The sequence below is a fragment of the Scomber japonicus genome, chromosome 9, assembly GCF_027409825.1.
Source record: "Scomber japonicus isolate fScoJap1 chromosome 9, fScoJap1.pri, whole genome shotgun sequence".
Lineage (NCBI taxonomy): Eukaryota > Metazoa > Chordata > Actinopteri > Scombriformes > Scombridae > Scomber > Scomber japonicus.
Window position 1 is genome coordinate 20,128,271 of NC_070586.1, and position 24,526 is coordinate 20,152,796.

The 24,526-nt window shown below is 37.5% G+C and overlaps 2 protein-coding genes across 2 annotated transcripts; both read left to right on the forward strand.

The window, feature by feature from the left end:
• The first annotated feature begins 7,958 nt into the window (after nt 1-7,958).
• Nucleotides 7,959-9,968, forward strand: LOC128364914 (putative defense protein 3). Its single transcript, XM_053325534.1, has 5 exons — nt 7,959-8,151; nt 8,866-8,978; nt 9,228-9,340; nt 9,705-9,769; nt 9,859-9,968. Exons 1-5 carry the CDS (start codon nt 7,959-7,961, stop codon nt 9,966-9,968), a joined length of 594 nt encoding a protein of 197 aa, XP_053181509.1.
• A 5,602-nt stretch (nt 9,969-15,570) lies between these two features.
• opn4xb (opsin 4xb) lies at nt 15,571-23,542 on the forward strand. Its single transcript, XM_053324935.1, has 9 exons — nt 15,571-15,737; nt 19,349-19,482; nt 19,659-19,862; nt 20,142-20,313; nt 20,477-20,638; nt 21,598-21,705; nt 21,823-21,994; nt 22,797-22,943; nt 23,135-23,542. Exons 1-9 carry the CDS (start codon nt 15,571-15,573, stop codon nt 23,540-23,542), a joined length of 1,674 nt encoding a protein of 557 aa, XP_053180910.1.
• The last annotated feature ends 984 nt before the right edge of the window (nt 23,543-24,526 follow it).

Below are 24,526 nucleotides of genomic sequence, written 5' to 3' on the forward strand. Positions count from 1 at the left end.
AGACTAACATCATTGTTACTTTGAGTAACAAGAACGTTTTTGTTTAAGTGGCTCCTGTGTGCAAAGTTTTCAAACCAACGTTCCCCTGCCAAGTTGTCATATTTATTTCAACAGTAGCAACTTGATGAATTGCTCTGGAAAACAGTTTTGGCCCATGGCAACAGCAAAAATGACCAGAGTTCACCAGAGGATTGTACAAAGCACAAGTGCTGTGTGAAAGGAGAGAAAAAAAGCTTAGCGTTATGGGTAATGAGGGTCTTTGAAAAACCTTTTGAAGGACATTTTCTCATGGGATGATTCCAATCTTATCTTTATTTTTTCTACTGTAAATCCTTATTTGATTGCTGAAAGAACCAAGTGATCCAAGGGATCAAGCGTCACCACAAGTTTTTTATGAACCTGACCTAGAGCAGCTAGCAGAGATAAACGTCTTTGTAGAGGATTTTGGTTTTGGGCACTAGAGGATTTCTATTCTGTTTTTGTTGTTGTGGCATTTGTATTCTTGTTTGTGAAGTGGTTATCAGTCTGTAGACTAAATGCTAGTTTTTGAGTCACTAGTCACATGAAAGTCAGATGTTGACATGGTGAAGCAGTCAAAAGTCCTGAAGAAATTTTGCATGGCAGTCTGTCAGCATCATTTGACACAGACCAAAATACAGTGAACTTCAGCCTTTAAGTTGCTTTGTAACTTCTAAATAACATCATATTTGAGCATTAATACAAATTGTGTCATGTGTCAATGTTCCATCCAAAGATAATATTAAATGAATTATCTTTGGTTATCTTTGTTGTTGTTACTCTTACAGCAATGTCACAATTAGATGATAAGTCCATGAGGGGATTCAAAGTTTGAATTCAGAACAAATCCAGAAATAAATCATCTCTTATTACATGAGTTTACGTCTTTAATTTACTTCAAGAGAATGAAAGACTGTCAGTGATCTCCTGTGGCGTTTCCAGTAAGTATGTCAAATCCGAAAGTAATTGCAAATGATCTGTGAACCATGTGATTGTGGGATGTGAATGGCCACGAGTGAATGAGATGGGTTAATCATCAACGGTACAAAATGTAGCAAATATTGACTGTATACATTTGATGAAACACGTTTATGTAATAGCTGGTGACCATAGACTAGAAGAAAAGTTGATGTAGCATCTGTGATGTCAGCATATTGCTTCAGAGTCTGAAGTGTAGTTCCACGTTTGCTTCTCTCTCTCCCTTCAGTTAATATATGGGCAAATAACACAACATGTTTGCAAAAGGCTGACTTGGATGTGCCGAGCAAGCAGGAACCAGTATGGCTGAGTGAGGGCACCTTAAAACATACTTCTTAATATACTCTGTAATAAACCCGTGAAAATGAAAGTGAGAAATGTATGGTCCTAAGTAAGTGTATCCATGTGTCATTATTTGTTAGATGATCAGCGTCTGTCCGTCCCCCAAAGAAACATTGAACTTTTACCAGATTAGCTATAAAACAAGCTGTTCATGTCTCACACTGTATAGTCACACACGAGAGGCAGGACGTTCTCAACGTACTGTGCTGACTAAGGATTGTTTTATACATAGAAAGTGAGATAAAGGTTACCAAACAGCAAGTCATATTTTATCTTATACAGCTGTCCTAACACTAACATTTTTTGCAAGGTCTGGAAGGAAAAACAACAAAAAAAGTTTTATGATAGAAGTAAGGTCAAGCCATCATAAAAAATGAGAGAGGAATGCAATTAAGCAATGATTATTATTATTATGTGTTTCTTTCAACCGTGAAGACGATCTTCCCATAAACTCATTAAGTAGTTCTAGCTGCTTAAACTTTGTCCTTAGGGCTAGAAAGGCCATTGGGTTTGAAAGGCATTGACAGCAGTACCCATTTTGTTATTTTGGTAATACATGAGCACACTGGAACACAATGTTCTGGAGTCACATTGGATTCCTGTAATTTTACTTCTGTCGTGTTTCTTTGTAAATCCTGTCATTATTGCCCTTTCTGATGGGCTTTTCAATCATGGCCATGGCTACAAGTTGACATTGCATTTCAGAACACTCCCTTTTTGTGACATCCTTGTGGCTACGGTATTTTTCTATTGTGCTTTGAAAATAGGGCAGTTTGATGTATTTTTGTCAGCTGCAATACAATTCAATACAACCAGCCACCAAGTATTTCAGAACAATAAGAGTTGGCAGACACAAAATGTATTTCATCTGTATTTCACACACCTTATGTATTAGTAAAAGCAGAAAAATGTGTTGCACTTGGGAAAATCTGTTGATTTATGTTCTTTTTTTCAACTCCTCTTGATTACTATCAGCATTCAGTACAACTTCTTCTATTTTCAGTTACTGTACATCTAAAAATGATTACTGCAATACTTTTTGCCTGTCTAAATGCATATTGGCAATCTAACTTGACTCTGTTGAATTCAGATTTTGTAATGTGTATTTTTTGATGACTGTTCAATTGTATTTTTCATTTCTTAAAAAGGGCATTTTCTTGGTTATATACAGCACACAGCTCAATCATATTAATGTAATCATGTCACTGATTAAAATTCTTGAAACACAAGCTCATAATAGCTAGCTAATGTATAACTATATATGGTTTCCCTTTCATGCAGCTTGAGCAACCTGACCATGTCTTGGTATCTCATTTGATGTTACTGGAGCTCAGATGTCACCTTAAATTGGTGACTCAGTGTCACTCAGTGGAATATTGTATTGAATTTCCTTCGATTGTTCTGTTCCTGCTGTCACGTATCACCTAAACGCACGCAAGAGCATGTGAACATATACACACAGTTTTGTTCTCATTTCCCTCCTGCTGTGTGCTCAATACTACCAGCATCACATTCATGCACAGAATTACTCCTGAAACATCAAACTCTGGAGCTTCAAATGAACTGAGAGCAGTGTCAACTGATCAACTCTTGCTATTTCATTCATCTTCTTAGTCATATTGAGGTCATCCACATCTTATCACACGTTGAGGTTAAAGGTAACCTGAAAAATCTGCCTTTAATCTGCTACTTCAAATTTACTCATAATTACCCATAATTTGATTTGATTGACTCATATTGTATGTTCTTTTTTATTATTAATGGAGTCATCAGAACAGTTATCTAACTCTAATCCATTGTCTCATTCAGAACATTAATATTGACTTGAATACGGTAACAAATCATATTACATACTGTACACTGGGAACACAATAACCTCACCCTGAGGCAGCTCCTGTTTCTACTGAAAAGGGTCTATTAACCTAAATTACTGTGCTGCAGGCAGCTTTAAAACAAAAGCATGGCCATATGTGACAATGAATGAAATCCACTGACCTTTCTGTGTTTCTATAATATACCATCAAAGTGTAGGTTCATAATTTAAAAGAGTTTTTCCTTGCTGTAATAATTTCTCCTGATCATACTGGCCATTAAAAGATCCCCTTCAAATGTACCTTCAGTGGGAGTGATGTGAGCTTCAGCAATCTGAGTTAGTAATATGAAGTGGATATCTGCTACATTTTCAGTCTTTTTAGCATCAAATTCCCTCTTTGTGTTTCCTCAGACAAGTACAGTGACAAAAAGAGGGACTTTTGCACTGAAAACACTGAAACGTTGAAAGATACCTACTTGATTTGACTCATTTGGGTGGCTAAAGCTTCTTATTAGTGTCAATATTTTAAGTACCCTTTTTAATGCATTTCAATTCAGTTTATTCAATACAGTTATGAAACATAAATGTGTGATACAAGGATAAACACAGGAAGATCTGTACAGAGACAGAAAACAAACCAACATTTTTCCCAACATTTTGCAATCAAAGACTTTCTCATGTGTCCCAAGTTGCCTTTCTGACTTTCCTCAAGTTTTAAATCAAGGAGAATGAGGGAAAGGTCATGTAACATTTGTGCTCGTTTTGGGAAGAGCTTAACTTATTTTTTTTTTCAGTCTATGCTCACATCAGCTTTTAGGAGCTGTGCTACCAAACAAGGTGATGTTCTGTTGGGAAAAAAATATACTCTTTTTAGAAGATGACACTATTTAGTTCTGCCAAATAGGGACTTATGTTAGTTTGATAGCATCCACTGATTTTGCCTAACTATTCGTATAATCAAAGATACAAATGGAACAGGTGAAGGATATGTGTATAAGTTTATATTTTTTAAATATAATATTGCCTTTAATTTATCCTCTTCTTTTCAGTAGAGATTTCAACTGCAAGATATGGGGAAGACAACTCTGTGCTTCAAAACCAATGTACTATAATAGTGCATGAGAGATGAATTAGTTAGTATGTGCCCCATCAATGATTCAGTAATCAAATGGAACCGTACATTATTGTTCAATATGGTAAGAAGAATATTAGACTCTATACTGCCACAGTCTGACGTAAAGGATGCAATGCCTCTTCAAAGACTTTTTTAAAATCTCTTGTTAAATGATGAAAGAGTACAGTCCATCATCACAGAGGAATGTAAATTGAAAAGGCGAGTGCTACAGAGAACATGTCATAGGATAAGGTATTCTCAGGTAAGTGGATTACCTGCAGGAGCGAGGTGCCTGGCTGTGTTTAGGTTAAAAGCACAGTCTGCCTCTGCCTCTTAGCATCAAGTTCAAGCCAGTCGTACTTTTAAATAATGAATAATACATTAAATCTAACAGACACCAGAGAGGCTGTGTGAAATGTTGGATTTTCTCTTTTGTCTGTGAGCATTTTTTTATGTGATATTAATCAAAAGGTGAAATGCTTCATCACTGGCATTTAAAATAGAAGAATAAAAGAAAGATCCACCCCAATTTTCTGTCATTTATTTTTCCTCATTTTATTAGCTGACAAATCCTTTTTTTTTCTTCTCTTTTTTTTTTAAACAAGAGATTAAACCTGTTTTAAGGACACATGAAGACACAATCAACTGTGACTCCCAAATAAGAGACTAATCCACAAAGCACACAAAGATTACAGCACAGTGGCCTGAATACCCTTTCTAATAAGTACTTCATCAGAGACTCAGGACATGTTTAAGACAGTGATATTATATTTTAACTGCCATTATTCATACTGGGAACATGAATTAATTAACAAGGTCTGGCACCGCACAATGACTCATGTTGTTGTAACTAGCCCATCATGCTCTCGTGATTTCTAATCAATAAACAAAGATAAAGCAGATGTGAATTAAAAAGAAACCTATTTTCAAATCTGGGTCCTGTGGGTCAAACAAGTTCAACTTACTGATGACAGAAATTGCTTAGGGCCTGTTCATGTCACTTGTATTTCTCCCAAAAGATCATGGTGAAAACAACATGAAGCACCTGTTAAAAAGGTCAATAATCTTCTTCTCCTCAGAAATGCTAGACACAAAAGTTTCTCCTCATATCACTAATACCATGTCTGTGTGAATACACAACATCGTCATCCAGTTTTGTGAATCAACAAAGCAAAGCCCACAGAAATGTGTCATATAAATAAAATGTAATTGAGGCTTGAAGGCATTGATGTGGAGGTTTATTTATAGGCCTTATGCTCACATTTACTGCATACTGTGAAGTGTTTTACTCCTGGAGCAACTTCTATGTGCCACTTGCTGTTGCTGCTACACTGGGTCTTCTTTTTTATTCACTCAGATGCTTTTGCTATAGATTTTCAGGTTGAGTCTGACTGAAACTGCTATGGGTACTTGAAAACATTTGACATGGCACAACCATGAATTATGTTTTAATAACAATATCTGCTATAATAACCCAATCACATACTATTCAAAATATTTGCTTGAAGTTAGTTATTTTATGGCACGTTATTGTAAAACAAAACAAAAAACTTTTTTTGGGAAGAAATTATATTAATTTTTATATTAATATGAATACATTTTATTTATAGAGCACCTTTCATACAAGCGATGTAGCTAAAAAAAGGATTTGAGGATTTTAGGGAGATATTTGATGATTACAAAAGTGCTCACAGGTTTTGAGAGTCTGGGAGACCAATTGATGGATGCTCTATACACATTTTATCATGACAGGGGTATATCTTTCTGTGTTTGGCAAGCACAGAAGCATATGCATATGATCGTTTCCTGGAGGAAAAATAATTCCTTAATTCCTACTAAAGATAGAGTAGTGCCAAAAAAAGTCTTACATATACTATATCTTCTTACTGTAAGTAGCTGCTGGATTAATTTCACTTCTGTGTGGCTCAGGAAGGTTGAACACATTCTAAGTTGATGTAAGGTTTGGTTCTGTGCTCAGGTTTTGAAGGATTAACTGCAGCATGCAGAGTGCCTCTGCTCACTGTCTTCACATGCTAGATAGGGTGTATCATGGGGTTCTGAGATTCATTACACAAAGTGGATCTCTTACTCACCATTGTGTGTTATAGATAGGTGACAAATTAAAGGAAAAGTCAGTACATCTTCTGAATGCTTGACCCATGTAGTGAGGGGAATTGCTGACTCTGTTATGCTGTGGTGGGCATTTTGCTGGCATGGTTTGGGGTTTACTTTTCCTATGATGAAACATTTCTATCCTGATGGGAGTGGTCTCTTTCAGGATGACAATGCCCCCATTCACAAGGCACAACGGGTCACTGAATGGTTTGATGAGTATGAAAATTATGTGAATCATATGCTATGGCCTTCACGGTCACCAGATCTCAACCCAACTGAACACCTAAGGGAGATTTTGGACCAAAGTGTTAGACAGTGCTGTCCTCCACCAAACATCAAAACACCAGCAGAGGGAATATCTTTTGGAAGAATGGTGTTCATCCCTTTAGTAGAGTTCAGAGATTGTAAAATCAATAACAGGGTAGGCTGAAGCTGTTCTGGTAGCACATGGTAGACCAACATCCATTGAAACTTTATGTCAGTTTTTCCTTTAATTTGTCACCCATCTGCACACTTACAAGTGAACTGGCCTGCTTTATGTGCACATTGCCTCAGTCATTGGTATGTTTTTATTTAAAAGGCCAATCTTGACAATATTTCCACTTATCTTATTTTTTTTTCTTGTTCTCAGGACATTTTGCAATTTATTTGTTGTTCCCAATGTCCAAACTGAAATAGGAACGCAAGCTTTTATATTTTCTACACCTATTGCATGGATCAATTCACAAACTGATCTTAAACTTCAAAACACAGTATCCCTGATTGATTTTAAAACTATGGTGAGAAGTATGCAGTCAATGTGTCTGTGTGCAAATGTTTTACCTGATCATTTTAATATTACTCAAACCTATGTGCTTTAATGTTCATTTATTGTTGAAACTGTGTTGCTGCTCTTCTTGGCCAGATGTCTTGGCCAGTTCTTTGAATTTAGTGAGACAAACCTGGTTAATTAAGGCTAAATAGATTAACATGTATTTCCTGATTCCACAGCATCCAGCATCAAGAAGAGAAGTGTTATACAATCAAGTTTATATGTTTTACCATGATAAAGTATATGGCCAAACTAAAGTCATGAATAATCATTTACAGAAATATCCATTAGTAATATTTTTTGGACTGGCATGTAAAGAAATACAAAGGGAATTTCTGATGTCATAAAAGTATGCTTTACATGTACTGTAGTGCTGTTTAATGGCTTGTGTAAGGACAATACTAAAGTTGTTATCATGTGATTTTCATGGAGTGTTTTCTAACTTCCTTTGGCCATAATTACGTTGACGCAAGAAAAAGAACTATTCCATTTTGTTTTGCTGGAGAAAATTGACATTTGTTCTGTGCTGAAATGCGTGAATATCACTTACATATACTTTCCAAGAAATCACAAGAGAAGTCATGTAAAAAGCACCTTTCATGGTTGACAAAGGGATTGTTGGAGTAAAATTTAAATGTTCTGGTTTTGTGACTCAGCAACACTTTTTAAAAGTCCTTCTCTTGGCTCAGGTCTGTGTATTGTATTCAGGTTAGATAACACTATTTTATATTTCTGCTGTGCATTAGCTTTGTTTTCATTCGTTCCTGATGGAGCCGTTGTTTCTTGCTTTCATTATGCTTCAAATGCTCTGTTTAGTTAGTGGCTATCCCTCTGGAGCTCCCACCGGTGCCTGTGAGGATATGATGCCTCAACATGCTGGGGTGCTGCCACAGCCTTCACCAGCACCCTACACTCTACTCACCAACATGGGGACATTTCAGCCAGGAGAGCCCATTACAGGTAAGATTTAAATAAAACATAAACAAAACACTAAGCTTAAAAATGTCTTAATAAACCAGTATACAGAAACATGTCCCTAACATAGTAGTAAATCTAAAAGGATGGATTAATAAACAAGGACATCTTATTTGTTCAAAAAATATGTTTTACAATATTTATGAAGTTATTTTTACAATTGAATTCCACCTATATGCATCTTTGTGGATAATAACCTTTTTGTCTTTCATCTGAACTGAGCTTCATACTGGTTGGAGGGCTGGTAATACGAGATTTCCATTTTTGTACGAGCACAAAACTCACTCAAAATTGAAAGCTTTGACTGTCATCTTCAAGTCAATTCTTGAAGATGAAGTTGACAAGCGTGTGTGTGTGTGTGTGTGTGTGTGTGTGTGTGTGTGTGTGTGTGTGTGTGTGTGTGTGTGTGTGTGTGCTCGGTTGATAACTTCTGTTTATTTACACTGGTATCAATTTTTTTCATCAGTGATGAAACAATATGAAACAAATGAAATATGATGAAATAATTCCTGTGTAGTGAGTGAAGAGGATAAGAGAAGATTAAATGGGAAAAAAGTATTGTATGTAGGCTTAAATTGTTCTTATTTTTGTAAAGCAGGCATCATATTTTAGATAATTACACTTGGGTCCAATTCTTAGCAAGTCAAAATTAAAACTCTTTAGTATACAACTGCTTTTTCCTTGTGTTTTCCTGTATAGTGACTATCATTGGACCAGCATACAGAGGTGTGCTGCTGGAAGCTAGGACAGACATCAGTGCCAATGCTCTTGGAAGCTGGAAACTCCCTCCTCCAGACACACGGTTCCTTGAGGTACGTCTCAAAGCCATGATCAACAGTTAACATGCCAGGAGAGGATGTGATGTGCATGTTGAAGACATAAACTCTCAAACAGCTGCAAATAGGCAGAATGTTTAACAGATCAAATAACTGTAGTCATTACTGAGTATGTACTGAGATATTTTTGACTGCTAAAGTCATCAAAGCAAGCAATAGTGAGCATTAAGTACAAGTAAAATCATAAACATTTTGATACTAAAAGTGTATATTTCATGTTCACAGTGTGCAGGGAATCCACAAGGGGCTATTACTCATGCTAACACCAACCTAAAGGACAACAGCACTGTATACAGCTGGATACCACCCAACTCTAGCCCAGGCTCTGTCTACTTCATGTATGTAAAACAAATCAGCATTTTTACCATCACAAAAACATACACCCACTTAAAACCAATATTAACTTATCTTCAGTCTATTTTCATGGCAATTACTGTAATATCAAGTTTTTTTATGAACGCTCAAGACAACATTCCCATGATTCAACATGTGCATTTCCTGTTTTTTTTACTTTTACTTAGTTTATTCAGTGCAACTTTAGATAGGATACAGTATTGTAGAAAAAATGTTTTTCATCTAATTTGACCCTGAAGAGGGGAGAAGTTGAATTCCCTTAGATACTAAATATTATGCTATTTCATTGAAGCACAGGTATCTAAACATAAAGCATCACTATAGCACTATAACTCTGTGGTTTTCCAGGGCCACAGTAGCCCAGCAACGCACAGTCTTCTGGGTCCATGTGAGATCCAGCACTTTGACCAGAGGTAAGTAAACATTTCTAAAGGGTGAATATAAAATAAGTTTAGAGAGAGAAATGTTTGTGATTATTTGTCCTAATCTTCTGTTCCTGCAGGGAAAAAAGGTCTCGGTCTGGCTACTGGTGCAAGCACTGGATTGTCTGTTGAAAAACCTCTGCTTGTTCTTGTGACTTGTTTTCTGATGTTACAAGTGCTCGCAATGTGAAAAGAAAATGTTTTCTGCAGTCTTTTTGGCTGTGACTGTCTATTAAAAAAGTCTTTTTGAATTATACATTTTGTAAACAAATGATCTTGTGTCGTATTCATCATGAATTTTAATGATTTGGTCTAAACATAGAGCCCAGAAATGTTTGAGCTCCTGGGTAAATAGAACACAATGTGATCTCCATGAGTCACAGTGGTGTAGTGATATTAAATACTTTATGGCAGCACAATGATATTGTCTTATTCTCACATTTTATATAGTTTACACGCATAATCCATGGAAGTTTTTGATTGTCAATTAATTATGACGCTTGTTCTGTCACTGAATTGTTTTTCACCAAACACTGATTCTTTATTGTATCTCTGTCTCTGATGATCATGTTAATCCATCACTTCTCAGAATAAAAAACACATCAAATTAACTGTTTTCCTTTTATTTCAGAAAGAGAAAGAGAGAGAGAGAGAGAGAGAGAGAGAGAGAGAGAGAGAGAGGAGAGAGAGAGAGAGAGAGAGAGAGAGAGAGAGAGAGAGAGAGAGAGAGAGAGAGAGAGAGAGAGAGAGAGAGAGAGAGAGAGAGAGAGAGAGAGAGCGAGAAAGAGGAAGGGAGGGATAGACAGAGAGAGGCGGGGGTGGAGTGGGGTGGATAAAAAGGGAGGCAATGATAAAAGAATGAGGCAGAGTGATAATGATGATTGAGAGAGAGAGAGAGAGAGAGAGAGAGAGAGAGAGAGAGAGAGAGAGAGAGAGAGAGAGAGGGAGAGAGAGAGAGAGAGAGAGACCTACTGTGGTGGTTATTGATTGAAACTCATTCCACTTATCGAAGTGCACGTTATGACCTGCTTTTTCCACATCGTTTGATCTACAACCTAGATTCCCTGTATGTTGGTTAACAGAAGGCCTGCAAGGAAAAATGTTAAAGAGGCTTAAGACATGCATTACATGTGAGATTTAAAGCTCTTTGCCACATCTATAATTTCCTGCTTGCCTCATATTTCTCTGCTCCACATGTTGCTTTACCTTGCAACATCGGAGCCTGAAACCAGATTTCTGTCATTACAATGCAGGTTTAGATCTTCATATACATTTAGTGTTTTTATATGCAACCAGCTCAGGATGACAATATGCAAATTATGATATGATAAAAAAATACATTTATTGAAAACACAAGTACACATCCACAACAGATTTTACCATTTCAAACTCTGTAGTAAATAGAAAAAAGTTTTTTTTATGTTCAATAGTTGAAGCATTTACATTATAGTAAGTATAGTAACTTACTTTTGATCTGCTTGTTACCAAGGATTAGTTTTCAGTCAGTCTGGTACATTCTGTTTTGTCCTGGTGCAGTTATCTTTAAATCAGTATTTCTTAAGATTGCAGGATAAACTTTTTTTTAACACACTTTTCTCGTGTGAATTACCACACGCCTAGAAAAATCTGGCACATACATTCCAATATTTTAAGCTCACAGACAATTAGGAATGCATGTTTTAAGCAGGATAAAAAAGAGCCAGTAATGAATGCTTATTGTGTTCTGTGTAGCACCCATCACTCTATGTCCCTGTGTGGTAAAGTATTGATCTCCAACTGATTCATGGCCCCCAGGACGCAGTCCTGATCACAGGGCAACACCACTCAATACTAATTAGTCTCTTTCCACTGTGGGCCTAGCTCTGTGCTGTATGTTTAAACAGGGAATCACACCCAGGACTTAAGTACCAATACCAGCTGGTTCAATTGTAATTGAGCCATTGACTTGTGGAATACTAACCTCCATTGTCCAGGTTGTACTCCATGAATCCCACACCACTGATATGTTTTTCCATTAAGACAAGGTTATTTCACCAGATGATGTGCATGAAACAGAGGGAAGCTAAAGATAGATAGCAGAGACATGCTTATGCTTATAACCTGACAAACTACTTTGGATAATCTGGCTGAAGGAAACACTTCAGAAAATAATCATCTCCATGAATTAATACACACCACACTATAAAATAAAGATGAAGCTTTTGATTTGCAAGCAGGTAAGATATTTTTTTGTAGGATTCTTTACATTTTATGTATTAAAAAAACAATAAAAAAATAAAAAACAATAGCTCTTTTTCTGTCTTTTAAATAGTTTTCTGAAATATATAATAGGAGGCCTAATTTATTTTATATTTATCGTCTATAAATAGATTCTAAATATGTTCTCTATATATAGTGTGGTATATTTTTATGATAAAGAATTTATTGTTATAATTTGTGTATGTAAAGTAACCCATATTTTATGTGTTTAATGTGCTATACATTCAACATACTGCATACAGTATATGTCTGCTTATGATTTAATTAATTGCATAGTACAGCAAGAGCTCAAATTAAGAAGTTGAAACTGATGGCTATTTGGTCCTACAATAACAGATGCATTAATTTAACATTAATTAATTGAAGTTGTTCTATTAGTATTTTCTTTTTTAATTTGAATTTACAACATTTCTCTACCATTGCCTGCTCACATCTGAGAGAGCTGCCATAGTGCATAAGATGAATGCTTCTTTCGTCTTTCTGTAATCCCCCTCTAACTCGAGCTTGTTGCACAGGCTGTATTAACACGACAAGCAACCTTAAAGTCACAGTCAGTGTAAAGTGATTCAACATGTAATTTGACCTGGTTTCCATATTAAAAATGGCTATTAGTGTAGCATTTTAACTAAAGTGGATTTATTTTAAGATATTTTCTGTTCACAATCTACATTATATTTTAGGTAATGCTATCACTATTTGGATCAACAATGGTCATAATCAACATATTTATTCTCTGTTTATCAGAAATGTTTGTGATAAGTAATGTGTCCTATAAATGCAAATTGCAAAGGTCAGACATGGAAAATCATAAATTACATCACACTGGCTCTTTGTGTAGTAATACATGTCCAGTTAAATATTTCCCTGCTGCACTGACATGTAAATATAAACACTACAACCATGATTAGGCCATCAAGGCCAACAGAACCCTATAATCCTTGGATACATCTGCCATGTATGCACTGTGTGATATTGTGTGCATATACATATTCACAAGGCACACACACACACACACACACACACATAATATCATATAAGTTCGTATTCCGGGCAGATCAAACACTGATCCACATGCATGCACAGTGTGCAGATTAAGGCTATCCCTTGCTGTGGGGGCTTAGTTGACATCTCTGTCTAAGCTCTGCATTCTTCACCTCCCTCTATTCCCTTCATCTCCTTTTATCAACATGTCCAGCACCATAAAAAGCAATGACCAGCAGATGCGGCATGCTGGACTCCTCCAACCTACAGTATATCCCGCTGGCAGTCATAAGAATATCATTCAGACCGCTTATCGGCACTTTTAAGTAAAGCCTCCTTATTGCAGACTATTTGCACACATCTCAGACACACATTGTGCATCCTTAAAACAAGCAATTTTACATATTTAATGAAGCAACACGTTAGTTCATGCAGGACAGGGAAGTCCTACGCCCCAGCTGTAATCAGCTGACAGCCATTGATTGAATCAGCATACCTTATCAGTCACACACCAATCACAGCCATTCTTACAGCAAGGCAGTCCATTTAAATATAACTCCCACCTGTACTGTTCTTGCTAAACCAACACTGTTGCGCATGCTGCTGCTGGCAAAGCTTGCCTCCACATTTCTGCTTCAGGGTCCCATCATGGTTCAAGGGTCAATCTTTTGGTCCACTGCATATGTATCTGTTTTATTTAGTCTTTACAATTGGTCCAAATATTAGATAATTACCTGATTTAGAGTGATGCTTTTATCTTACAGTATTTCAACATTTCTATAAAATTTGAATTCACTGAGCTCCCCTATGTGATTATTCCATTACAGCATTTTTTCCTTTAAATTTCTTTTTTTTTCTTGGGATTTCAACATCATTCTGAGGCTGGGGTGTGTCATTTAGATATATAGCACAGAGTATGAACATTTTCTTAAAGCTGTCCCTTCTGCACGTCAACGTGTATCAACAGCTGAAGGGTAGGGTATGAAATGTTGTCCTGAGTCATTAAGTCTCAGAGCTGTGGTGTGGCTAGAGGTGGGAGAGGGAAGACCAATTCATTTCCTAGCTCTATGAGGGATCTTAAATAGTTTGTGCATGCTGTGACCATGAAGATGTCATAGCAGAACAAAAAAAAAACATGCATGTCTTTGTGCAGCATGCATGAGTGCTTGCATACATGCAAGAGGTTTCAAAGACTGGCCAGCTTGTTAATGACTGCTTTAAAGAGTTGTTGACTTGGAGGAATCAATACACATGAAAGGACATGTACGCTGTGTGAATGTCCTGTATGCAAAGTCTAATGCACCTCTGAGCTAAAATGGCTGTTGATACTGGTAGTGCTAGTGAACATCATGTCTGTTACATAAGAATCTGGTAGTTAAAGGGTTAGAGCTCAGAGCTGGGCCATATTACATGAAGGATGGGTAGGGGTGAGAGAGGGTGAGGAGAGAGGCAGTGTACTAGAACAGAAAAGAGGAAGAGTGAGGAAGAGAGAGAGAGACAGAGACAGAGACAGAGAGAGAGAGAGAGAGAGAGAGAGAGAGAGAGAGAGAGAGAGAGAGAGAGAGAGAGAGAGAGAGTATGACAAGGGGGCAGAGTGGAGTGTGCAACCCATAGCAACATGGGACAGTGAGAGAGAGCGAGAGAGAGAGCGAGAGAGAGAGACAGAGAGAGCGAGAGAGCGAGAGCGAGAGAGCGAGAGAGAGAGAGAGAGAGCGAGAGAGAGAGAGAGAGAGAGAGAGAGAGAGAGAGAGAGAGAGAGAGAGAGAGCGAGAGAGGGAGAGAGAGAGATATGAGAGGTTAGGACTTGCTAGTTGGCAAGATAATCAGAGGCAAGCCACTGATTCAGAGCTTGGTGCACAGCTGGTGTGATGGGAGAAGAAGCTGCAGGCTAACACTGAGTAGACAGACAGTGACAATGTGCAATGAATAAACAGCAAAGTGCCTCTATGGTGGCAATTTACATATTGAATAACTCATGTATCAGAGAGGAAACATTTTGAGATTGCGGGTGGAAGACAAGTTCTGAACTGCAGACCAGAAGAGAACAACAGCATGGATGTTGCTTCTAAACTACATTTGGAGATGTGCACAGCTGTGGACTTCATCTAGCGTTTTCTAATGGCATTTTTCAGATGTCTTTGCTGGACAAAGAAATAAAAGATCTTATTTTTTATTTTTTCTGAAAATTGTAACATTAACAACTTGATAACATTTTGTAAGGATCACCCTTTTCATACGGGTTTGATTGGATTTGACATTTCACATCTCAACTCTACTGCAAATTGGAGATCACCTTGTCATTTCTGATTAAAACAAAGCACTGGATGGATGGATTATGATGGGAAGGACTCTTGAAAACAGTTGAGTAAACCTTGATTAGTCTAGACCTTAATGTAGTACAATTCGTGGAAGATTTTGTACAGTTTCCCTGCTTTGACTTTCTGCAAATGATACTACTATGGAGGCCCGACAAAAGCAAAAAGAAGTGGATTACACACTGGTGAGCCTACTGCATCCTGCCAGGTTGACAGTCTTGATGAGGTGCTTGAACCATGTGGTCCACTGAGAGTATGGAGCCAGAGAAAGCTCACACCCAGAGCAGCTTCTTTCACAAGGTGGATGTGCCTGACCATGCTCACTATATTGTGGCGATATTCGTCTTTGTCATCGGGACACTGGGCATCACCGGCAATGCCCTGGTTATGTTTGCCTTCTATAGGTGAGTGTGTGTCTTCCTGTGTTCATGTTCATTTAAAAGCCAAGTTTCATCCAACTGTATTAGCCCTCACCATGTTTTATGTGCATCTCTACTTTAATCAAAGCTCTGAGAAGGTGTTGTACTCACGCAGAGACGTTATGATCTATCAGAGAGAGCTAGACAGATGGAAAAATCAGACAGCAAGACTAAAGTTGCCTGTGGGTGATGTGGGGACATAATGCCTCTGCCAAAATACAATCTACATGCAGGTTAAGAGGTTTAAACAATCATACATTTATTACTAACTGAGGGTCAGTGTTTATCACATCTTTTACTCTCCAGAGGATCAAGTGGTTTCCAAAAAGCTGGTGATTACCACTAAAATAATCTTTGCATCTTAGTGTCCTGGCTGTATTTGCAGGTCAACAAAGTGGAATGTTGTGTTCAAAAGAGTAAAATTTCTATGTGAACTACAGTAAATGAAAAAATTAAGAGGTTTCACTTTAAATTCCAGCTTTCCGTTCTTTTCATGATGCAAATACAGCAGGTGCAAAACCATGAAAGATATAATATCACATTAAAAGTGATTTAACATAAATGGATTTTGGCCTGTTTTTGTTATCATGTTATTGGTTTAGGCCCTTGAGAACATAATGTACAGTAATGGTAACGTTTAGCTCTGTCTTGCAAGGAGCCATAAAACTCTCATATTGTAGCTTGCTCAGCATTGTACAGTTTTTTTAATCATAAATAGAATATAATGAAAAATGATGAACAGTGTAAACAACTGAAACTGTTAAAATAGCTACATAAAGACATTATACATAGCATGCAACTCAAATCAATCAAGAAATTCACACAGTTTTCTATAATATGCAACAGGTAATATCAAATATGATGGACTTTTTCTTATAATGCATGTCAAACTGAAAAATGTGGGTCTTTTTCAATCGTAAACTTTCTGCGAGAAGTCAAGGAAGGAGTATGTGTGTTATGTGCTGCATAATTTGGACTACTATTGACATTTTATTGTGTTACTGATGTTAACTGACTCAGAGAAGAAATTGGGACAGTGATGGAAAAGTGTGTGTGTGTGTGTGTATGTGTGTGTGTGTGTGTGTTCTGGGGATTGTCGGGAGCTTTTACCCTCCATCTGCCCATCACAGTAGATGGATTAGATGGGTTCTCCATTGTACTGTGCTGATATTTTGTGTTTACTGAATCAGAAATGCACATGATGTTATGGGTTCCCGGAAAATCCATTCACTCTCTCTGACAGAGAGGGAGACACACACAGAGAAATGGGATTGAGATAATTGTTCTTCAAGTGGGATGTCACTTGATATGATGATTTTCTAGGAATTAAGGGACTGCTATAATATGCACACGTAAACACAGACACCTGCATACATGTAAATACTGGCCTGGATTTACACAGTGTGGTGCCCTAATTACACAGTGTGGATCTTTACATTTTTTCATAGCAAGTACCTGAAAACGTTGGCGTACGGACCCCCCCACCTTGATAAAATGTTTGCTTTTAGATGTAAAACGTATCAGCCCCACAACCAAAATAGTGAAAATAAATAATTCCCAATTTTTTCATTACACAAGGGGAAACAAATACATACACATACATATAAAAGGAAAATATTAACAGTAAAAGTTATATTAACAATAACAACATAACAACACAGGAAAAAGGAAAGCAGAGGAAAAAAACTGGGAAACATTTCGTAACAGAGCGATATAGGACAAAAGGTAGATTCCTGTGCATAAACATACAACAGGGTGGATTAATAAAATTGTATTTGAACATATTTTTTTGTCAGCAGTAAAGTGTACCAGTGTTATTATACTGAAATAAACAGCTTCTGCTCCCTCTCTGCTTGGCCACTTTCAGGCCAAATTTGGCAATGCGTGAAAAACTGCAGCCCTCCCCATTCCCTTCTCATAAATTCTCAAATGCATTAATCTGTGGCATATTTGATTGTCTTAGTGGTACCTCAAACAACTTGCCCCACTGCAAACCCTTGCACCATTTTTATTCATGTTTTTCATGTTCATATCAGTAAGAATAATAACAAAAGCGTAATGTTGTATCTGCAGTTTCTGACCACTAAAATGACAAAAATGCTGTCTATTTATGTTTTGTTTTTTTTCATGTTTGTGCCCCCAAGCACAACAAATTGGCCCCTGGGCACTCTCCCAATGCCATATGTGGATAAGCCAGCCCAGCCAGCAGTGATACTATAGCTGACACACATGCACACACACAAATGTTCAGTACACACTTGCTCACAGATATAATAATTTTTATTCTGTTGTGTGCGGTCAGGCTCAGGGAGAAATTCATTTTAATTCAGGAGACACAGACATTGAGTTTAATCAATAAAGAGCCATGGGGGCAGACAGCAGGTCAATATAATGCTTAATCAAGCTGGTATGAGTACAGGTTCACACAGAGTTGACCAGTTCAGCTTATGTCTGATTAATGCTGAAACGAAATAATGTGTGTACTAGTATGACTAAACTTGTGTCTCATGACTTATTACCCTTCCTTCTAAAAAGGATAATGAAAAATGCCTTGCAGTGACTGAATTAGAAAACTTAAAAATAAGATAGCATATGGTATATTCCATGTGTGATGAGCAATGACCTAACATCAGTCCTGAGGAAGTGCTGTAAGAACACTTTTTTTTTTTTTTTTTTTGATACTTGGAAAACACTTGAAGCACACACAGTTGGCATTTTAGATGATGAAAAGCACAGTGGCAGAACATAAGCAACAGAAGAGCAAACAAAAGGCCTTTAGCCCAAATCGCTCTTTAACATCATAATTTTCATCTGGGGTCCATTTCCTCAAATTTGCAACATGCAAGCTACAATTTGCAACATGACATTATGTCATCTCCTATTAACGGTGATGTATTTAAAAAAAACAAAATAACACAACTGCCATGACCCATTTATAAGCACACATTTTGAAAATGTATAATTAATGTAAGCATAAGTCCAAATCAAAAGTGACAGTTGTTTGTTTAAAAGGATACATGACATAAAACATGCTCATAAACGTGATACTCTCTAGTGTATTTATTTTTTCATTACTCATACTTCGTAATACAGAAGCTTAAATTGAAAATTACTATAATCACAACATCCATCCATCCGTCCGTCTGTCCGTCCGTCCATTTTCTTTACCACTTATTCTCTAGACAGGGTCACAGATTTGTTGGAGCCAATATCATCATACATTAGACGAGAGGCGAGTTACGTCTGCGACAGGTCACCAGTCAATCTTAGAGCAAACATATAAAGAGACAGACAACCATTCACACTCACATTCACACCAAAAGGAAATTTGGAGTGACCGATTAAGCTAATTTGCATGTTTTTGGTCTGTGGGAAGAAGCTGGAGTACCTGGAGAGAACCCACATAGACACAGGGAGAACATGCAAGCTCTATTCTATATTATCTATAATGCTCAGCCACCTTATCTGTACAACTACACTTTATATGTAAAATACAAATCAAACCTATTATAAAACTTCCCTATATGTGATTGCGTGTGTGTGTGTGTGTGTGTGTGTGTGTGTGTGTGTGTGTGTGTGTGTGTTTGTGTGTGCAGTAACAAGAAGCTTCGTAACCTGCCTAACTACTTCATCATGAACCTGGCAGTCAGTGACTTCCTAATGGCCTTCACGCAGTCCCCCATCTTCTTCATCAACTGCATCTACAAGGACTGGGTATTTGGAGAGATGGGTAACTCTTTTCTTTCTTTTCCATTATAAAACACACCACTCAATACATTAAATTATTATAAAACACAGGAGAAAAAGTGTAAATCTGGTGTTGATTTATTTGAGCCATTTATATACAGCATCAGTCAAAAGTGACTGATACAATATTTGGTATTTGTTTGTCTTCCTCTCCTCTAGGCTGTAAGATGTATGCATTCTGTGGCGCCTTGTTTGGCATCGCCTCCATGATAAATCTACTGGCTATCTCTATCGATCGCTATGTGGTTATCACTAAACCGCTGCAGGCCATACACTGGAGCTCCAAACGAAGAACCACGCTGGCCATCGTCATGGTCTGGCTTTACTCTTTGGCATGGAGTCTGGCTCCTCTTGTTGGCTGGAGTGAGTTTCCTTCAACCAGGAAGTTATTTACATTTCAGTCAGACATTTTGACAGGGAACTCAAGCTTATTGACATGTGCACTTCACCTGTTGTGTGAGAATAAGCGTAGAAAAACTGATGCGATGTTTAACACAACTAATCTTCATTCATCCACCTCCAGTAATACAGTTCACAGGTTATCTTAAGCCACTCACACATCACATTAAGAAGACTTTAAATCAAATAACTATACTGTTATATTAATAATTCACCCGATTTCATACTTCCTGTAACTTCTAGGCTCTTATATCCCAGAGGGCTTGATGACATCGTGTACGTGGGATTATGTCACATACACACTGGCCAACAGGAGCTACACGATGATGCTGTGCTGTTTTGTTTTCTTTATCCCACTGGGAATCATCTCTTATTGCTATGTCTTCATGTTTTTGGCTATAAGAAATACTACCAGGTGAGACTTATACGAGAATACAAGTACATGGTATTTTTGGCCTGTGTGTCTAAATTAAACAGCAGTTAAAATATATATTGTAATAAACTGTCCAGCTTCATCTTTTTTTGGGGTCTAGTTCCTCTTTTAACTAAATTCTCACTCCATCCTACTTCATGTTTAGGGAGGTAGAAAAGCTGGGAACTCAGGTGAGGAAATCCACCCTGATCCAGCAGAAATCCATCAGGAGTGAGTGGAAGTTGGCAAAGATCGCCTTTGTCGTCATTGTGGTTTATGTCCTCTCCTGGTCACCATACGCCTGTGTCACACTGATTTCCTGGGCTGGGTAAGTCTTAATGTACTTTATAAATGAACATATTAATGTTGTAATAGTTTCTGGGTGTACATTTCTAGACTTGTTGATAGTTATTGATGAAGTAATATTATAGAAAACAAAAACAAAAACAAAATAACCACCAGATGAAATAACCATCTCTGTCAGACTGAAAAACCTCAACAATCATCCTAAAAACTTTATGACTTCACTTGATTTCACCACATGGGAAGTCTGAATGTCACACATTAGCACAGACTCACATGCTGTACTTGATGCTAGTGCACCCACTGCAAGAGTTTTCAGCACTGCCAGGAATATTCCTTATGCACAATGTAGTGTGCTCCATACCAAATATGTTGAAACTTTATATTGAAGGCTTACAGTTTTTGCAGGTTTAAAGGGACTTCATCCTCAGTTTAAATGATCATAAATCATATTACTCTCCCTCCTTACTTAACATATGTACCTATTCATCAAATCATTAATTGCGTATCAAGAATCAAATCCAGTTCAGTTGGAAACACAAAGGATACCCACATGCAGCTGTGTGGCAAGGTAGTAAAACTTCCATGTTATTGCCACTCTGACTAAGAATACACATTGTGTGCTTTAGGTAAAAAAATTCCCCAAAACGGTGTGAAATGTGTCACTGTATTATTCTGTGTCAGCTACAGGCCAATTATACCTGGATGAATGACATAAAGCAGACAGTGAAGTTGCTCATATGCACACCCCATCCACCTCAACATACACACAAGCACATCCAAACCACCTCTCTGTGGCAGCTGGCACATTTTTGTTAATCCCTGACCCAACATAGCCCTTCATGTTAGAAAGTATCAAGAGATAAAGGGACTTTCAGTTGTGGTTGGCACGCAGCAAACAGCACTACATGACTGAACATGCTTCTTTCAAACTATGATGGAAAAAGGTTTATCCATTTGACTTTGCTGTTCTGTCACACCCAGGCATGCCAACATCCTGTCGCCATACTCCAAGGCTGTCCCTGCAATTATTGCAAAAGCCTCCACCATCTACAATCCTTTCATCTATGCTATCATACACAACAAATACAGGTAAATGATGAGTCTCTACAATTGTCTTTCTTAATTCTCTCTTGAATCGTGAGCATTTTATTGTAAATACATGGTTCTGAGCCTGCCAACTTTTTTCTATTGTACTGTACTCATTAGGAAGACTCTGGCAGATAAGGTTCCCTGCTTGTGGTTTCTGTCTCCCACTCCTCGAAAGGAGTGCATCTCCTCCTCCATCAGTGAGTCCTCTTTCAGAGACTCCATCAACAGTCGACAGTCCATTGCATCAAGGACTCACTTTATTACCACTTCGTGCAACGCCACTAACATGGTAATTGAGATTTTTTCACCTTAACCCCCCCCCCCCATCATGTTTAAGATGTCTAGTGCTGGCTATACCATCTATCTATAGGAATTAACTTTGTTGTTTTAAACCTCTCTTGGTCTATGTGCTTTTTAGAGGGCTTCCAATACACACGCTTGCTCTTAGTCCTTTCCATCAATTAAGTACTTTGCTTAGATTTTTTTTAAAAAGAAAAAACTTCTTCTTAAACACATTTTTCATTGGGTCAAATAGATTAAGCGGATGTGATTTCATTACATACAAGTTAGCATTTGACCCATGCTTAAAAATCCTTAAGTAAAAGCCAGTGCTCGTCCAGAAAAGTTGTTTAGTTTTTTCTAAAATTGCAAAGAGAGAGACATTAACCAAATATGTTTTTCAGAAAAAGATGATTTACTAAACAAAGAGTGGACACTTTGAATTATAGAAGGCACAGTGTCTTATTACGATTAATATTTAAAGCTAAATCCAAGACAATCCAAATGATATCCAAAAAACCAGACATAGCGCACAATCATCTATTGTTTTTCAGCTATCATGACCTTATCAAATTTTTCTTCAGGTATAACAGACAACATTTGAAACATGCAGTAGAAGTTAATCTTTCCAAACTTGACTAACACCCTCTTATACAGCTGTGAAAAAGATCAACATTCTGGCTTTAGTTTCCTGAGCATTTAAATCTTACTCTCTGAGGGGAATTATGGGAAAGTTAAACAGTTGCATCCTCATCTTGGCTGACCTAATCTTTAATAATTCAGATCCTCAGATTAATTGTTCTCTCCTGCAGGTATTGAGGGATGTAGAGATGGAACATTTGGGTAGGAAGTCAGGTGATTCCTTCAGAAGCCTGTCGTCATACAATCAGTCTCGTAGAAGCAGGTCCTCTAAGAAACATTTAGAGAGGAAATCCACAAAGACCCATGCAGCACAAAAGGTGAGAAAACACACCATAAAAAAGTGTGAAAACAGCTCATATGTGTTTTGGATAATTGCTTTGTTTTTGTACCATGTGCGCTTAGGTGTTTGCATGCATTTATGTATCATGATTCATGAATTCACATTTTGCCAAATCTTTTGTTTTATGCACGTGTATTTGTGTTTGTATGTCTTTTTTTTAAATGCTAGCATCCATCTACCATGAGAGATTCATCCAGCAACTGTGACCATGAACTGGTTTCCAGCTCTCTCACCATCGCCACTGTCCCCCTATTAGTTCTTACCAGGCAGCGGAGCCAGAGTCTGACCAATGAGCTCTCAGATGCTGGACAGGAGAAAGGCAGCATCAGAGATAGGCTGCGCAGCCACAAGAGCAACTCTGTGGATTCCATTAACTTTGGAAGAATCCCAACCACTGAAATGATGTCACCTCAGGGTGTCCCACGCATAATCGTCATCAGTCCGACATCTGAAAGCAGCCTCATCAAACATGATAGTGACTGCCTGGAGGACAGTGCTGAGGCAATGGAGAACAAAGTTTTTGTGAGCCTCAACTTCTCATCAGAGGTCTTTGAGGCAGTGGAGTTACTCTCTTGACCACTTATTGGTTTGATACCCTTTCACTCTTCTCCAATGAAACTCTATTATTTATTGTTATTGCATACCACAACAAACTGTTCACTACAGGTTCTGGCTTGTGTTGGCTTTGTATTCGACCATTGAGCTTTTTAATTTACAATTATTTCTTGTTGTCTCATCATCAAAATCAAAGTTTTTTCCATTGGTACTCCATATTGACAACACAGAAATATTTGAGAGTTTTTTTTGTCTCTCAAGAACAAAGTAATGGCCGATCCTCAACTTTCACTTTGATGCTGGGAGAACTTGTGTATAGAGGAAATGTTGGTATGGCAAATGAAACACTATGACCGGGTTCTGGTATGCAGTATGCTATGTCTGTCAGACATTGGCAGGGACAGGGGCACCCTGAGGGGCAGCATGAGTTACAGAATATTTTTGTTAGATCCCTGTATAATGACAAGCATAGCAACATATTTTCATGAGCTTGGGGCCTAAATTTGACAGACCGGATTATTAGTTTAGGTATTCAAATTTAGGTACAATGAATTGTGTTTCCTGCAGGCTGAAAACTCTCGAGGATATAAGACCAGTGTTTGGTCAGTTTAGGGTATGCTCTTCTGCTTTTTGCTTATAACTGAACAAAAACTGTAAAAACCTTATACCGTTGGTTGCACAACAAATCAAGAACAATATGTCCATCTTGGGAAATGAAGAAAAAAATACCAAAAGATGTCATAGTGTGGACAACATGTAACAACTTCACCACTATTCCTATTTTTTTTAAAGTACTATTTTTGTTGCTTGTGAATTCAGTGTCAGTGCCAGTAATCTGAGTCAGTGTGTGTTTCAAAGTCCTATGATAGGGAGGATGCACCAGCAAAATTGACTTATATACACACAGCAAAAGATGTTTACTCTAGATGTTTTCAAGTTGCTTTTTTAAATTTTTAAAAATGTATTATTTATCAATTTATTGCACTTTCAATGATCCATTCTTTC

Excerpts from the sequence above, each read along its gene's own strand:
- opn4xb (XM_053324935.1), top strand. The coding sequence starts at position 15,571 with ATGTGGTCCACTGAGAGTATGGAGCCAGAGAAAGCTCACACCCAGAGC. Across the intron at positions 15,738-19,348 it reads GTTATGTTTGCCTTCTATAG|TAACAAGAAGCTTCGTAACC; the intron begins GTGAGTGTGTGT and ends TTGTGTGTGCAG. Across the intron at positions 21,995-22,796 it reads CGTGCAACGCCACTAACATG|GTATTGAGGGATGTAGAGAT; the intron begins GTAATTGAGATT and ends TCTCTCCTGCAG.
- LOC128364914 (XM_053325534.1), top strand. The coding sequence starts at position 7,959 with ATGGAGCCGTTGTTTCTTGCTTTCATTATGCTTCAAATGCTCTGTTTA. Across the intron at positions 8,152-8,865 it reads GCCAGGAGAGCCCATTACAG|TGACTATCATTGGACCAGCA; the intron begins GTAAGATTTAAA and ends TTTCCTGTATAG. Across the intron at positions 8,979-9,227 it reads CAGACACACGGTTCCTTGAG|TGTGCAGGGAATCCACAAGG; the intron begins GTACGTCTCAAA and ends TCATGTTCACAG.